The 15011-nt window shown below is 35.4% G+C and overlaps 2 protein-coding genes across 2 annotated transcripts; one reads left to right on the forward strand and one right to left on the reverse strand.

Annotated features, from left to right (window-relative positions):
• The first annotated feature begins 201 nt into the window (after positions 1–201).
• LOC120085777 (receptor-like protein kinase 2) lies at positions 202–4214 on the forward strand. The gene is made up of 2 exons (XM_039041961.1): positions 202–3276; positions 3605–4214. Exons 1-2 carry the CDS (start codon positions 468–470, stop codon positions 4057–4059), a joined length of 3264 nt encoding a protein of 1087 aa, XP_038897889.1. The 5' UTR covers positions 202–467; the 3' UTR covers positions 4060–4214.
• Positions 4215–5064: 850 nt separating this feature from the next.
• On the reverse strand, positions 5065–7448 carry LOC120085778. The gene is made up of 9 exons (XM_039041962.1): positions 7127–7448; positions 6981–7046; positions 6814–6894; positions 6617–6670; positions 6473–6541; positions 5877–5939; positions 5709–5791; positions 5548–5613; positions 5065–5446 (listed from the first exon to the last, which is right to left on the reverse strand). Exons 1-9 carry the CDS (start codon positions 7343–7345, stop codon positions 5416–5418), a joined length of 732 nt encoding a protein of 243 aa, XP_038897890.1. The 5' UTR covers positions 7346–7448; the 3' UTR covers positions 5065–5415.
• Positions 7449–15011: the final 7563 nt, after the last annotated feature.

Consider the following 15011-nt stretch of genomic DNA (forward strand, 5'->3'; position numbering starts at 1 on the left):
CATCCAATCATCAATCAAAATGAATAGAACCGAATAAACTAAATCAAATTTACATGACTAAAATAATATTTTAACCAAATTGAGCATAGAATAGCAAAATAGTAGTTACTACTCTATATGTGTTTTCTTCTCTACCCACACTCACACACCCATGAATCAGTAGAATGAGTTTTCAGAGCCCAAAATGAAAACAAAAGCTTCAAAGGAATCAAAGTATGGTAAAACAAAATAAAAATAAATAAATAAGTAAAACCCATCATCCCATCTTTCTCCCCCACTTGTTTGTATCTGCCAATATGCATGTTACCAATAGCAAATCAATGTTTTTTATGTCAACTTTTTCTTGAGATGAACAAAATGCTTGCCAAGAGGATATATATTTCATACATTTCTGTTACTGTTTAAGAAGAAAGAGTGGGAATATTGGTTGTGGGTTGTTCTTCCAAATTAGTTTATATAACAATGTCATGATGATACCAGTTTCAATTTCTGTTTCAATCATTTTCTTCTCCTTGTTGTTACCATCAATTTCTGGTCTCAACCAACAGGGTATCTCTCTGCTTTCATGGCTTTCAACTTTCAATTCATCTTCTTCTGCTACGTTTTTCTCATCTTGGGATTTAACCCATCAGAATCCATGCAGTTGGGATTATGTTCATTGTTCAGGCAATGGATTTGTTACTGAAATCCAAATTTCCTCCATTAATCTTCAAACTAGTTTTCCGGTGCAGATTCTTGCCTTCGACTCTCTCACCAAACTTGTTTTGTCTAATGTCAATCTCACTGGGGAAATTCCACGAGCAATGGGTAATTTATCGTCTTTGATCGTCTTGGACTTGAGCTTCAATGCTTTGACAGGCAAGATTCCGCCGAAGATTGGGGAGCTGTCCAAGTTGGAGTTCTTGTCGTTGAATTCCAACTCCTTGAGCGGCGAAATTCCGCCGGAGATTGGGAACTGTTCGACGTTGAAACGGCTTGAACTGTACGATAACTTACTGTTTGGGAAGATTCCCGCGGAATTCGGTCGGTTGAAGGCGTTGGAGATTCTTCGTGCAGGTGGAAATGAAGGCATTCATGGCGGAATTCCGGATGAAATTTCGAAGTGTGAAGGACTTACGTTTTTAGGACTTGCAGATACCGGCATTTCGGGGCAGATTCCGAGGAGCTTTGGAGGGCTTAAGAATCTCAAAACGCTTTCTGTTTATACTGCGAATCTCACCGGCGAAATCCCGCCGGAAATCGGGAACTGTTCTTCGTTGGAGAATTTATTTCTGTATCAGAATCAACTTTCGGGGAGAATACCGGAGGAGTTAGGAAATATGATGAGTATCAGAAGAGTGTTGTTATGGCAGAATAATATAAGTGGAGAGATTCCAGAATCTCTCGGGAATGGAACAGGGCTTGTAGTTATTGATTTCTCTTTGAATGCTTTGACCGGTGAAGTTCCTGTTTCTTTAGCCAAATTAATTGCTCTTGAGGAGCTGCTTTTGTCTGAAAATGAGATTTCCGGTCAAATTCCGTCGTTTTTCGGAAACTTTTCGTTTCTTAAGCAACTTGAATTGGATAACAACAGATTTTCCGGTCCAATTCCACCGTCCATTGGCCGATTGAAGCAGCTCTCTCTGTTCTTCGCTTGGCAGAATCAACTGACTGGAAACCTACCGGCGGAGCTTTCCGGTTGTGAGAAACTCGAAGCACTCGATCTTTCACATAATTCTCTCACCGGACCGATTCCGGAATCTCTGTTGAATCTCAAGAATTTGAGCCAATTGTTACTGATATCCAATCGATTTTCAGGTGAAATTCCTCGGAATTTAGGGAATTGTACTGGCCTGACTCGTTTACGACTCGGATCGAATGACCTCACCGGGAGAATTCCGTCGGAGATTGGGCTACTTCGTGGTTTGAGCTTTTTGGAGTTGTCGGAAAATCGATTTCAGTCGGAAATTCCGTCGGAGATTGGTAACTGTACTGAGTTGGAAATGGTTGATTTGCATGGAAATGAACTTCATGGGAATATACCTTCATCCTTCTCCTTTCTTGTTGGACTCAATGTGTTGGATCTCTCCATGAACAGATTAACAGGCTCCATTCCTAAAAATTTAGGCAAGCTTTCATCTCTAAACAAATTGATTCTGAAGGGAAATTCCATCACTGGTTCAATTCCATCTTCATTAGGTCTTTGTAAAGATTTGCAGTTGTTGGATATAAGTAGTAATAGAATCTCAGATTCAATCCCTTCTGAGATTGGCCATATTCAAGAACTAGACATTCTTTTGAATTTGAGTTCAAATTCCTTGACTGGTCAAATCCCTGAAAGCTTTTCAAATCTCTCTAAACTTGCTAATTTGGATATCTCTCATAACATGCTCATTGGAAATCTGGGAATGTTGGGAAATCTTGACAATCTTGTCTCTCTTGATGTCTCATTCAACAACTTCTCAGGTGTTCTTCCTGATACCAAGTTCTTCCAAGACCTCCCTGCCTCTGCATTTGCTGGAAATCAATATCTATGTATTGAAAGTAATGGATGCCACTCCGAACGCAATGATCGCGGCAAGAAGTCGACTAGAAATCTCATCGTTTTCGTGTTTCTTAGTGTCATTGCGGCAGCATCGTTTGTGCTAATTGTGTTGAGTTTGTTTATGAAAATACGTGGGACGGGGTTTACCAAGAACAGCCATGAAGACAGCTTGGATTGGGAATTCACTCCGTTTCAGAAGTTCAGCTTCTCGGTGAATGATATCATTACCAGATTATCGGACTCGAACATCGTTGGAAAGGGTTGTTCGGGTATAGTTTATCGTGTTGAAACTCCAACAAAACAAGTCATTGCAGTGAAGAAGCTATGGCCTTTAAAGAATGGTGAAGTTCCTGAAAGAGACTTGTTTTCAGCTGAAGTTCAGATTCTTGGATCTATAAGACATAGGAATATTGTTAGGCTTCTGGGTTGCTGTAACAATGGCAAAACTAGACTGCTTTTATTTGATTACATCAGTAATGGAAGTTTGGGTGGACTGCTCCATGAGACGAGGCCATTCTTGGATTGGGATGCAAGGTACAGGATTATACTGGGAGCTGCCCATGGCTTAGCTTATCTACACCATGATTGTATACCTCCAATCCTTCATCGCGATATTAAAGCAAACAACATATTAGTAGGATCACAATTTGAAGCTGTTCTTGCGGATTTCGGCCTAGCGAAGCTCGTCGATTCTTCAGGCTGTTCGAGACCGTCCAATGCAGTTGCCGGTTCTTACGGCTATATTGCTCCAGGTAAGGTCCAAAAGCTTGGGGTTATTTTCTTCCACAGAGCAGTAAAATTTACTTCAAATCTGGAAACAACATACTGTTTGTTTGGTGTTTACTGTTTAGAGTCTAAACACTAATGATATATTGAATGAACGTTAATTTGCAAAAGTTCTAGGATTTCAGAAGCTAGATAAACCTGCTACTGAATTATTTTTACTTGGGGCATTAGCACAAACCATATAATTTGTAAATGAGACGTAAATCAGAAACTATTTTCAGTGACAAAAAACTATACCAGTTCAAAATCTGAATTTTATTGATAGAATTCTTTTCATATACAACTTCAATGCAGAATATGGGTACAGCTTGAGGATAACAGAGAAAAGTGATGTGTACAGTTATGGTGTTGTGCTTCTAGAGGTCTTAACAGGGAAGGCTCCAACAGATAATACAATCCCAGAAGGTGTCCACATTGTCACATGGGTAAACAAAGAACTAAGAGATAGAAAGAACGAATTTGCAACAATTCTTGATCAGCAATTACTCCAACGATCAGGAACCCAAATCCAACAGATGCTTCAAGTGCTCGGTGTGGCTCTCCTCTGCGTCAATACTTCGCCAGAGGATCGACCGACAATGAAAGATGTCACAGCCATGCTTAAGGAGATCAAGCAGGAGACTGAGTATGAGAAGCCTAATTTGTTGGAAAGAGGAGCTATCACAAATCCAAAAGCAGCAGTTCATTGTTCCAGTTTTTCTAGATCATCTGAGCCTCTAATTAGAGCTGTACCTTCTGCAGTACCATAGATTCAGGAAAAAAAAAAAAGAAAAAGAAAAAAAGAAAAAAAAAAGCTGGAGAACAGTTCACTGATTATTTCCTTTTCAAGCATGACATTTATTTGTATAGATTTGAAGTATGTAGAAGTAATAATGAGAGGCTGAATCTGTACTTCTGCTTGAAATATGTCTCTCCTTCATACCGAGTACTTCCCGTTTGTTACATTCTGATGCCGTATTTCCCATTGCATGTATGAACTAAAGGAAATGAAACCTGCTGTTACTTTACCATAAAAACTTCATAAAGCATAAGTTTGGTAGCAGCTGGTGTAACCTATATGGGGAGGGGACCAAGAAAAGAAGTTTTTGCCTTCATAACCAACTGACTTGTCTGTGGGCAGCTCAACCAACAAATAGACATCATAGAAAGACAAACTTTTGGCATTAGACAGATAAAGATCAAGCTGTAAAGAAGCCATTCTGGACCACCATCCTTTTAGTAGTTTCCATCTCAACAATAATATGTGGAAAAGAAAAAGAGAAAGCTCATGCACCATGATCTTGAAAGGATACATTACCTTGTAGCCATGTGACGCCAAAATATTGTTGGCCCCCCCCCCCCCGGACTATTTATCCGTACCTATCAGACGCCAACAGCTAGGAAGGCGAGAAAGATCTCTTACTACTACTACTACTACAACTAAGGGTAATCCGGAGAAATGTTTGAACATCGAGAAGGATATTAGAATAAAGTTCAATGTTTTACAAGAAAATGTGACAGAGCCATACCAAAAAGAGAGGCAAAGACACACATCCAAACATATTACTGATTTGAAAGGTATATTCACAGTTCACTGAATTTTATGTTTCTCGCTTTGAATTTTCTGTCTAATCAATTAACCAAATCCAAGTAATATTCTAAATAGAAAGTTTTCATTCTAATTGTAATTTCAATCTCATCAACCAACATCTACGGCAAAATATAGCTTTCGGCACAAAATGGTTAGATCCCTGCTATAAAACAATAAAAGCAGCTAGACTAAAATTTACTCCTTACATATTTCATAAAAGTAAAATGTGGACATTACACTATGACTCAGTTAAATTTAAAATATACATGGATGAGAAATAATAAAACCATAACCTTTTTTTTTTTCTTTAGTTGATATAGCCCTGGCCAATATGAAAGGAAAATCTCTATAAAAAGAGAGAAAAAAAAAAAAGATAAGAAAAGAAAACATCACAGGAGTAGGATGGATCAAATGATTCAAAAAATCAAATTGCTTTTCGGTTTGGCTCTAACAGACTGCGTGCTGCATCAAATGCCTTTGCTCAGAGATTTAATCTTCAAGCAGCAAAAAATGAGAAGAGTGATCATAGTGTCATCTAAGGATGCCACTTTATGCTACATCCAACACTGAAAAGAAAATTTTGGGTAAAAATTAGGTTAACATTACATGTAATTTAATGTTACCAAGAAACAAATGCAGAAAGTTGATGATATATCAGAAAGAAGACCTGGGTTTCTGCAATGAAGATACTGGTTGGCCACTGAGAACACAATCTAATGCCAAACTTAAGTCCCTAATCAAATTATCAAACAATATGATTATTAACTTCGAACAACTGCAGTGTGAATGTATGGATCAAAAATTGAAAATTAAACCCATGACACTGACCTCCCAGTGATAGGCTTGTTATTGCTCGGTCGAGAATCATCAAATTGACCATGATAAACCAACTCAAATGGCCTACGCCCATCCTGTTACATACTTAAGCACTGAACTTAAATCAAGTATACTAGTTATATTTACATTAAAAATGAACAAAGCAGCTTAATAGATTACCTTTTTGAACAAGAAAAACTCTGGTGTACAAACTGCACCGAAATCCCTTGCAACCTCCTGCGACTGCAATTATACATGTAAAATTAGCTTTCAAATTAATAGCAGTGCTTCAAAAGAGAAGATGTAAAGAATTCTTTGACATAAAGCTTGTAAAATCAAAGTGAGTAAGCATTAAAAATTTAAAATAGTACAAGTTACACTAAAGTTCAACTGCTTTTCAACGTGAACACACATACAACAAAAGTCTTCAGACCCTCATAACTTTCTGAGCAATGCATGTATTTAAGAAAATAAATATAGATATAAATTCTAGCCATGATATGTAGAACAAATATCACTCAAAAGTTTTGCACAGTGAATACAAGTACAGTCAGCTATTGGGTTGTAGATTCTGTTAGGATGTTCAAACAGTATCCATAAGCATGTGCCTAAAGTGCTGCAACATCATTGCTTGAAAGGACAAAGCATGATTAAGTGATGCTAAAACTACACAATCACTGGATATTTTGTATTTAAAAATCATATAAAGAATCAAATTATTTTACAGAAGTAATGACTAGATAAGAATAGTGGCACTAAGTTCTAAAGAATCATACTTCATCATATAAATATGGAAATGGATAACTGAATGCTTTTGCATCTTCTGCCATGAACTCTGGTCCATCCTGTCATCAGAAATTCCCCGAAAATTAACCAATCCATCAACAAACTACCAATTCCAATCACGAAGTTAATCTAACCTGTGGATGTGTAGTTACAGAGTTTGAAGATATGGCTACAACAGCCAGCCCTTTCTGTAAGACCAAGTATGACAATTATGAATGATAATTGTATAAAGTTATTGTATGGACTTCAAAGTTCCTGCTGTAACAACACACAGAACTCAGAAGGAAGTAACAAGAAAATCAAAGGGAAAAAAGGACAATATCCTTTATACCTTCATATAGAAATTTGAAAGTTTCACAATATCCTTTTTCAAGTGTATAACAAATGGGCAATGATTACATAAAAACATAACCTGCGAACAATGAAGAAAAGCTTAAACGTACATCCATGTCTAATAAAAAACAAACAATAATCGAACAAAATGCAAACAAATTTTACCAGTAAAGCAGGATAGGGTTCAAAATCTTCTAATTTCCATATTTTGCCTGTTAGAGGCTCAGGAAGCTAAACCAAAAACAAATTGTGATTACTGAAAATGGGGTCACACTTTCAATTGCTTAGATACAGAATTTGGAAATAAATACCTCAAAATTTGGAGCTCTGAAGCCTAATGAGACCCCTTTGGATTCGGTTCGAGCGCATCGAAGAACGAGGGTTCTCCGTCTTGGAAGAACCAAGGGTTGAAACCTCATTTTGGAGAAGCGTGGCGATGAAGTAATTTGAATCTTTGTGATCGATGGCCGAAACGGGTGGGAAAGAAACGGTGAGGCGATTACCGAAATGCTAGAAGCTGTAGCGGCCATGGTCGATAAGGTTCGAGCAGGGCAGCACGTGGCCGTTGCCTCAAAGTCAAAACCCACAATAGTGAAGTAATCTCTTCAATTTTTGTTTTCTCTCTCTCTCTCTCTCTTTTAATTATTATTATTATTATTAAGAATTTTTTAAAGGACTTTTTGGCAATTCAGCAAATATCCACTTGCTAGTTATTTTGTTTTCACTGTTTTCAAATTATATTATTGAAACCGTGCAAGTTATAAAAATTATATTTTTATGTTTTTATTTATCAAGTTTTAGATTTAAAATTTTAAAATGAATATCTACATTTTAAAAGATAAAAACAACAAATATAAAATTTTAGATAATAAACACAATTATTTTTATTGAGTTAAAATATGTATGGTTTAATATATTATATGATATTATAAAACAATAATTATACAAAAAATTTAACACAAATAAGTTTGCAAAAGTAATAAGTAATAGTTTATATACAACCTATAGTGAGTAACATAATTAGTTTTATAGTTTATAAATATATTATTAAACATGTTTTGAAAAATTATTAAATTAAAAATTAATTTATGTATCTGCTACCAAATACATCTAAAAATTTGAAACACAATTTTATTTTCGTTGAATCTTTTGTTATCAAAATTCAGTTTTTAGATTACCACTAAATAGGCTCTAAGATTTTTTTTTTTTTTAAATACTACTTTTGTCCATATATTTTAGCTTTAATTTGTTTTGGTTCATATACTTTTAAAGTGCTTATTTAGTTCTTGTACTTAACTTTTGTTTATTTTGGTACCTTTACTTGGAAAATGTTTATTTTGGTCTTTGTACTCTATAAAAGTAAACTTTTGGTCCCTTCATTTTCATTTTTATTTCATTCTTAAGATCCAAAATGGTCACTTGTTAAAAGAAAGGAGACCAAAATGAACTAAAATTCAAAGTATAAGGAATCAAAATGAATATTTTAAAAATATATGGATCAAAGTAGTATTCAAACCTTTTTTTTAGATTAGTTTTTTAAGATAAAACAATGGGGTCGACTATCATATATTAAAAAATATTTTAATGCATCTCGACTGTACCTATTTGCGTACAATCTATCTAATTGTTCAACCATAATCTGTGACAAACTTTTGTTTAATACTCCTTTAGGACTTGTTTGGAAGAATGTACTGGAATGGGCTTGCAATATATTGTAATTCGAAGCTCATATTTGGATTGATGGCTTTGGATCCGATTTGTAATTCTAACCTCATTCCTTCCCACTATTTTCACATTCATCCCATTTCCCACTGTTTCATATTTCACGATTCCATTCCAACTACGATTTTACCATTTACCTTACACACTTCACGATCAACCATCAACTCAGCATTAATTTCTTTTCTTCCTCATCAATTCTCTATTTTGTTTTCTCCACACACTTTCTCTCACTGTTTCAGTTTTCATCTTTCTCTCAGATCTACTTCTCTCTTCACTTCTCTACTCTAATCCATTTCCATATCTTCTTTACTTCATTCATGTCCACCTACCACCATCAATGCTCATTCAACTCTTTGACTTCCTCTTAGATCAACTTCCTTTTTCTCTAAAACCTAAAACTTTGGAACCTTAAAACCAAATGAAATGTTGAAGTTCCCCTTTATCGCACCAACCACTAAAAAACCCATTTTATGCCATCTTGAAGAACGAGAGGCCTGGTAGGAGAGAGTCCTTTATGACGGTTGGGAGCTTGAGATGGGAGGGCTCATTCTCACAAAAAGGTTCGTCTTCAAAACCTTTGAGGTCGATGATGATGGTGTTGAGTTTTGTGTCCTAAACTCGTGGTTGTAAATCTATAAACAAATTATTGGTAATTACTAAAATTATTTGTTATTTTATTATGTTGCATAACTCAATCCAAAAAAATAAAATAAAATTCAATATTATTCTATGAGACTTGCATGATATGTAGTTGACATACAGTGGATCCATTCAAGTAATAACTTAAAGGGTCTATAGTAGATGGATAATGTTGGTTGTCTTATTTTGGTAACACTATGGATACACCCACTTTGTAAAGGTTACAAGCAATGCAATCCAAATCGTTCATATAGAGACATGTGAGTGGGGTATCCTATACAATGAGTTTGTATAAGATTGGACCACGAAATAATTAACTCTTCTTTGTAACGTCGTCAAATGAAGAGATTAATATTTCACAGGATGATCATATGTAACTCGATCTCAATCCTAAGTGAGTTATGAACTCCTACCTATGAGGGATCGTCTTTTGATTTGTATATGTGAGAGTGGTCTGAGTCGTTAACTCAATAAGCATATCATCTCGGGGACTTGACCGAGTGAGGAGCTGAGAACATAATTTCACAAGATGGAATATACCCTTTCTCGATTAAGGTAAGTAGTTCCTTATGAAGGAATCCTTACACAAGAGAACCATTGAGCGGAAGTAGATCGTTCCAAACCCATTGTGAAAGAACAACACATTTACAATCAAACAAGAATAGTTATGCATCATCGAGTAAATTACAACATGCTTTTAAGTTAAAAACAAAAGGAATCGAGTGACATACCTTTGAAGAACTATTCTTCGAGTACTCCTTCGATCAACACCAGTCCAACATCCAAGCAAACTCGATCAAGTGCACGAACACAACTAACAACCAGTGAATTAAAAACAAACTGTCAGATCCTCGAACATAATCTAGTAACATTCGACCTCGAGCCTCAAACAACAAACTCGACACTACCAAGAGGCTACTTTGGTATTCTTAGTGTGAGAACCCAGGAGGTATGGGCTCTGTGTGGATTTGGTAGAGGGTAAGAGGAACTATACAATCGAGTAAGTGTAAGAATGAGAAAGTCTATCATATAGACTTGGTACTTGATCGTTGGGTAACAAGGAATTATCGTCTAGCAAACTCGATGCTTAGATGCTTGATCGTTCACTCTCTTAAAGGCTATTGTTTAGCTATTTTCTTCACCCGATCGAAATGAGTTGCATTAATGAAAAATGAAAATGATTTTCACTTTTATCCATCAGTTATTAAAACTAGTTAAAAACTTCTCACTCAAATGGTTAAAGGAGAAATATTAATTAACCATAATTATCTCATAATTTTTTTATTATAAATAAATATAATAACTAATTTATCATATTATATTTATAACCTATAGTTTTAATATCACATCATATGTAATATTTAAACCATAGTTTTTTTTCTCCTTTATTGCATTTAATATAAATCATATTTATATTGATTTCTCCAATTAATGTATCTAATACATCAATTCAATTATATCACATATAATTGAAACAATTTAATTATATCATATATAATTAAATTTTCTCTTGTTAATTAGAACACTTCAAACTAACCCAAAAATTATTCTCAACATGAATCCATTGAGTTACTAAGGGGACCTCGTGGTGTAGCTTGAAGCTCTAACGGAACGTGAATAACTGACTAAACTCTTTAATCACGATATCCACCATCCATTAATTGTCGGGCACTCCATTAAAGACCAACAGCTACACTCTTTTTACTATAGATATATTTCTGTGTCCATCGGATATAACCAATCAACAGTACGATGACCCTTCATAAATTGCTCGTAAGTACAGCTGGGTCAATTTACCATTTTGCCCCTGTAGTTACATCTAACTCCTTAAGTACCACTGGTTCCTCTAATGAACAATACATCAGAGTCCCACTATGAATGAACACTTCTCGGGCCATGAGAAGGTGTGGTGCCACATTGTTCAAGCCCCGGAACCAGCCCTTAAGGGAGTAATTTATCTACTTATCCCACCATTGGGGAATGAGTGAATTCCTTCTTGTGTAGTTGTATTCCCAGCTCCTCAGTTAGACGAATCCCCAAAATGGTAGGCTTGTCGAGTCANCACTTCTCGGGCCATGAGAAGGTGTGGTGCCACATTGTTCAAGCCCCGGAACCAGCCCTTAAGGGAGTAATTTATCTACTTATCCCTGCTTCGGTGCTTCGGGGAAGGAGTGAATTCTGTCTTGTGTAGCTAAGTTCCCAGCTCCCTAATTAGATGAATCCTCAAAGTGGTAGGTTTGAGTCGGCGATCTAGCCACTCGCACCCATGCAAATCAAAGGACCGCCCTCATAGGCAGAAGTTCCCAACACACTCAGGATTAAGGTCATGTTACCTATGGTCATCCTAGTGAAATGAAAGTCTCGGACATGAAAAGCGTTATATAACGAGACTCAACATTTCGTGGTCCGGTCTTATACAAACTCTTTTATATAGGATACCCCCACTCGCATGTCTCCATATAAATGACCAAGATCAGATCATTTGTAGCACTTTACAACACTTAAAACATCTACAAAGCGGGCTCCATAGTGTCACCAGGATAAGGTTTCCCTCCTTTATTTATATACTATAGACCATTTAGGTTATCACTTAAGGCACGATCCACTTGTATGTCTCCACATACATATTTAAGTTACAACGATAACTAGGGATCTTAGTTTATTGGTTTGTGGTTAATGTAACTAAAATATATCATATTTCATAGACTGAAATGAATAAAATATCTCATATTATAAATTACAAAACGTTTGTTCATATAGGTATTTACAAACTACAAGACCCTACGAGATTTAGGGCATCAACCCCAATACCTTAAGTGCTGACTCTGGAACTTGAACAATGGGGACCCACCCTCTCACTGGCCCGATAGGGACTTAGTTTACAGTTGGATTATAAACAACGTGTTCATTAGAGGATCAATGGTACTTTAAAGATAAAGAGGTAAGTACAGGGGTAAAAGGGACATGTGACCCGATTGTAATTACGAACAACTCATGAATGATCAACTTATGTGTAATGGTTATATCCATGGACGTAACACGTTCTATAGTTTCTCGTTATAACACCATTAACTAAAGAGATTAATATTTCAAATGATTACCATAGAACTTAATCTGAATCTTGAGTGAGTTATGAACTCCTACTCATGAGGGTCATTCTTTGATTTGTATGGGTGAGAGTGGCTCTAGTTGTCGACTCAATAAGTTTACCATCTTAGGGACGATACCAAGTGCGTGCTGGTGCAGACACCTGAAGTGACAGGGACAACATCACTTTTTGAGGGATTTCGATGTTGATGCGGATCTACGACGGTGACCCAAGAGGCAATCAACAGTCGGGTGTGCGCACGGTGGGTGCTAGTGCGGCGAGGTAAGCAGATGAAGGGTTGGGCTAGCGTGGTTTGTTGATGGCATGAATAAACTCACAAATAGAGATGTCCATTTACCTTGTAGGGATCCGTCTCAGAATAGGCAGAGAATCCTCAATTGGACGGGGAATGAGGGAGGGAGCGGAGATAAATTTCTCCCCATTGACCAAATAGGGATGAGGACGGGGAATACATTCCCTATCCCCGACCCAACCTCGTCTCAACCTCGCCCCGATTGAAAAATATATTTTTATTTCTCATTTATAATATATATACATATATATTACTTCTTTTATATATATATATATATATAATGAAATATATATACACATATATACACACACATCATCTAAGTTCACAGGGAGTTTATATAAACTCACTGTGAATTTATTTTCATTAATTTTTTTAATTAGTTTATTTTAAAATGTTTTAACGATTATTTTTTAATTTTCATCTTAATGTTTTTATACTTCAATATATGTATACATTTTTTTTAATAATCAAGACTTTATTATTCTTAAGACCTAAACATTGTAATATTTAAGTTGAAAGTGTAAACTTATAATATTTAAATTTTATTTTTTCAAAAATTGGTTAGATATTTTAATTATATATTTGCATATAAAATATTATTGTTTTATTAAGAAATTTGATAGTGTCTATTTTTAATAAAAAAAAAAAATGTATTAAAAATGACTGATTTAATATACAAAATTTTATAAGGTTGAGAATAAAATTTTACAAAATGAATAAATTAAAAAATATAAATGGGATATTTCGCAGGGATGGGGATTAAAATAAAGGTGTGAGGCCGGGGATGGGGAAGCCTTCCTTGTCCCCACAGAAGAATGAGAGAATCGGGAGAAGGGGTGCATATGCGTGAAGAAGAAGGGTTTAGCTATTATTTTTTTTCTTTTCCCTTTTTTTCTTTCTTTCCATACATACATACATACATACATATATATACCAAAATTTATTCTAATTAGTCAAAGTCAAATTTTCTCCTCTCTCTTCTTTAAATCTAAATCCCCTAATATATTTGTCAAATTCAAATCAATAAACCAAACACCTTTTATAAAATGATCAATTTTGGCTCCAAACTACCAAAATTAAAGAGAAATAAAGCACAAATAAATTTTAGATAATTCATTTAAAATTGTCTAAAATTTGGGATGTCACATTCTTTCCTCTGTAAGAACTTTCATCCTCAAAAGTTCTAATCTTGAAATAGTTTTGCGTACTTCATTTTCAGTTCCTCCTCTCGTTCCCATGTTGCCTTCACAAACTGACGATTCTGCCATAGAACTTTTACTAGTGCTATCTCCCAATTCTGCAAAGTCTTCACTTCTCTAACAAACATTTGCTTAGGTTTCTCCTCGTAACTCACATCCCCATTCAATTACAAGGGCACATAATCTACTATATGAGATGGGTCTACCATATGCTTTCTCATGGAGACATGAAAAGAATATCGTGAATTGTAGAAAGAGGCAGTGACAATGCTAAACGGTATGTCACAGGGCCAATCCACTCTAAGATAGCCTAATAAATTGTGGATTTAACTTCTCATTCCTTCAAAACCTTAGGACACCTTCCATAGGCACCATTATCAAGAATACTTTTCACAATAGTAAACTCCAAGTGTCTTAGTTTAATATCGACGTAACTTTTCTATCTACTCTGTCTTGTTTGTATTCTGGCTCTAATTTTCTGAATAACCTCACTGATAGCTTGCACTAACTTATGTCCCAACAACTTCCTTTCACTGACCTTAACTCAATAAACAGGAGACCTGCAACTTTTTCCTATATCAAACTTCAAAAGGCTTCATGCCTATAGTATCTTGGTAACAGTTATTGTAGTGGACTCCGTGAGATGAAAATGGGACTCCCAAATTTCTACAAAATATAATGCACAAGTGCATAACATGTCCTCTAGTGTTTGGTCCAAATGCTCAGTTTGACCATCAGTCGATGGGTGAAAAGCTGCATAGTAATCTAGTTGAGTACCTAACATATTTCTCTTTAGTGTGGCAACATCTTTCATATACCACTATAGAACTTAAGATATTGAAGAATCAATAGCACCATAACACATTCACTCTGAAAAATGTCATGAGCTTAGGAAGTCTAATGTACTAAAAACTTGTATCTGAACTAATCGTGCTGGCACAGAGAAATCCTCATACGTGCGGTAGAGCATCTACGTCGTAATCTCAATATATACAACAAAGAAAATTTGGTCAGTTGGAAACCGCTTCTACTCTAGAAGCACTAAATGTGATTTTTTTTTTAGTAACTACATGTCTGAGAAACAAATTTGTCCAATTAAGTCTCATAATCATTAAAACTCATCATAAGGTTTTTTCTTTTTNACAAATTTGTCCAATTAAGTCTCATAATCATTAAAACTCATCATAAGGTTTTTTCTTTTTCTTTTCTTTTCTGTTTCTTTTTTTTTTTTTTTT

This window comes from Benincasa hispida, chromosome 9 (genome assembly GCF_009727055.1).
Source record: "Benincasa hispida cultivar B227 chromosome 9, ASM972705v1, whole genome shotgun sequence".
NCBI classification, from domain to species: domain Eukaryota; kingdom Viridiplantae; phylum Streptophyta; class Magnoliopsida; order Cucurbitales; family Cucurbitaceae; genus Benincasa; species Benincasa hispida.

What these genes read in the sequence shown, in the direction of transcription:
- LOC120085777 (XM_039041961.1), top strand. Translation starts at nt 468, where the DNA reads ATGATGATACCAGTTTCAATTTCTGTTTCAATCATTTTCTTCTCCTTG. An exon ending in TTACGGCTATATTGCTCCAG is followed by an intron (nt 3,277 to 3,604) that starts GTAAGGTCCAAA and finishes ACTTCAATGCAG; the next exon opens with AATATGGGTACAGCTTGAGG.
- LOC120085778 (XM_039041962.1), bottom strand. Translation starts at nt 7,345, where the DNA reads ATGGCCGCTACAGCTTCTAGCATTTCGGTAATCGCCTCACCGTTTCTT. An exon ending in AGTTTTTCTTGTTCAAAAAG is followed by an intron (nt 5,792 to 5,876) that starts GTAATCTATTAA and finishes AGTATGTAACAG; the next exon opens with GATGGGCGTAGGCCATTTGA. An exon ending in AACAAGCCTATCACTGGGAG is followed by an intron (nt 5,614 to 5,708) that starts GTCAGTGTCATG and finishes TAATTTGATTAG; the next exon opens with GGACTTAAGTTTGGCATTAG.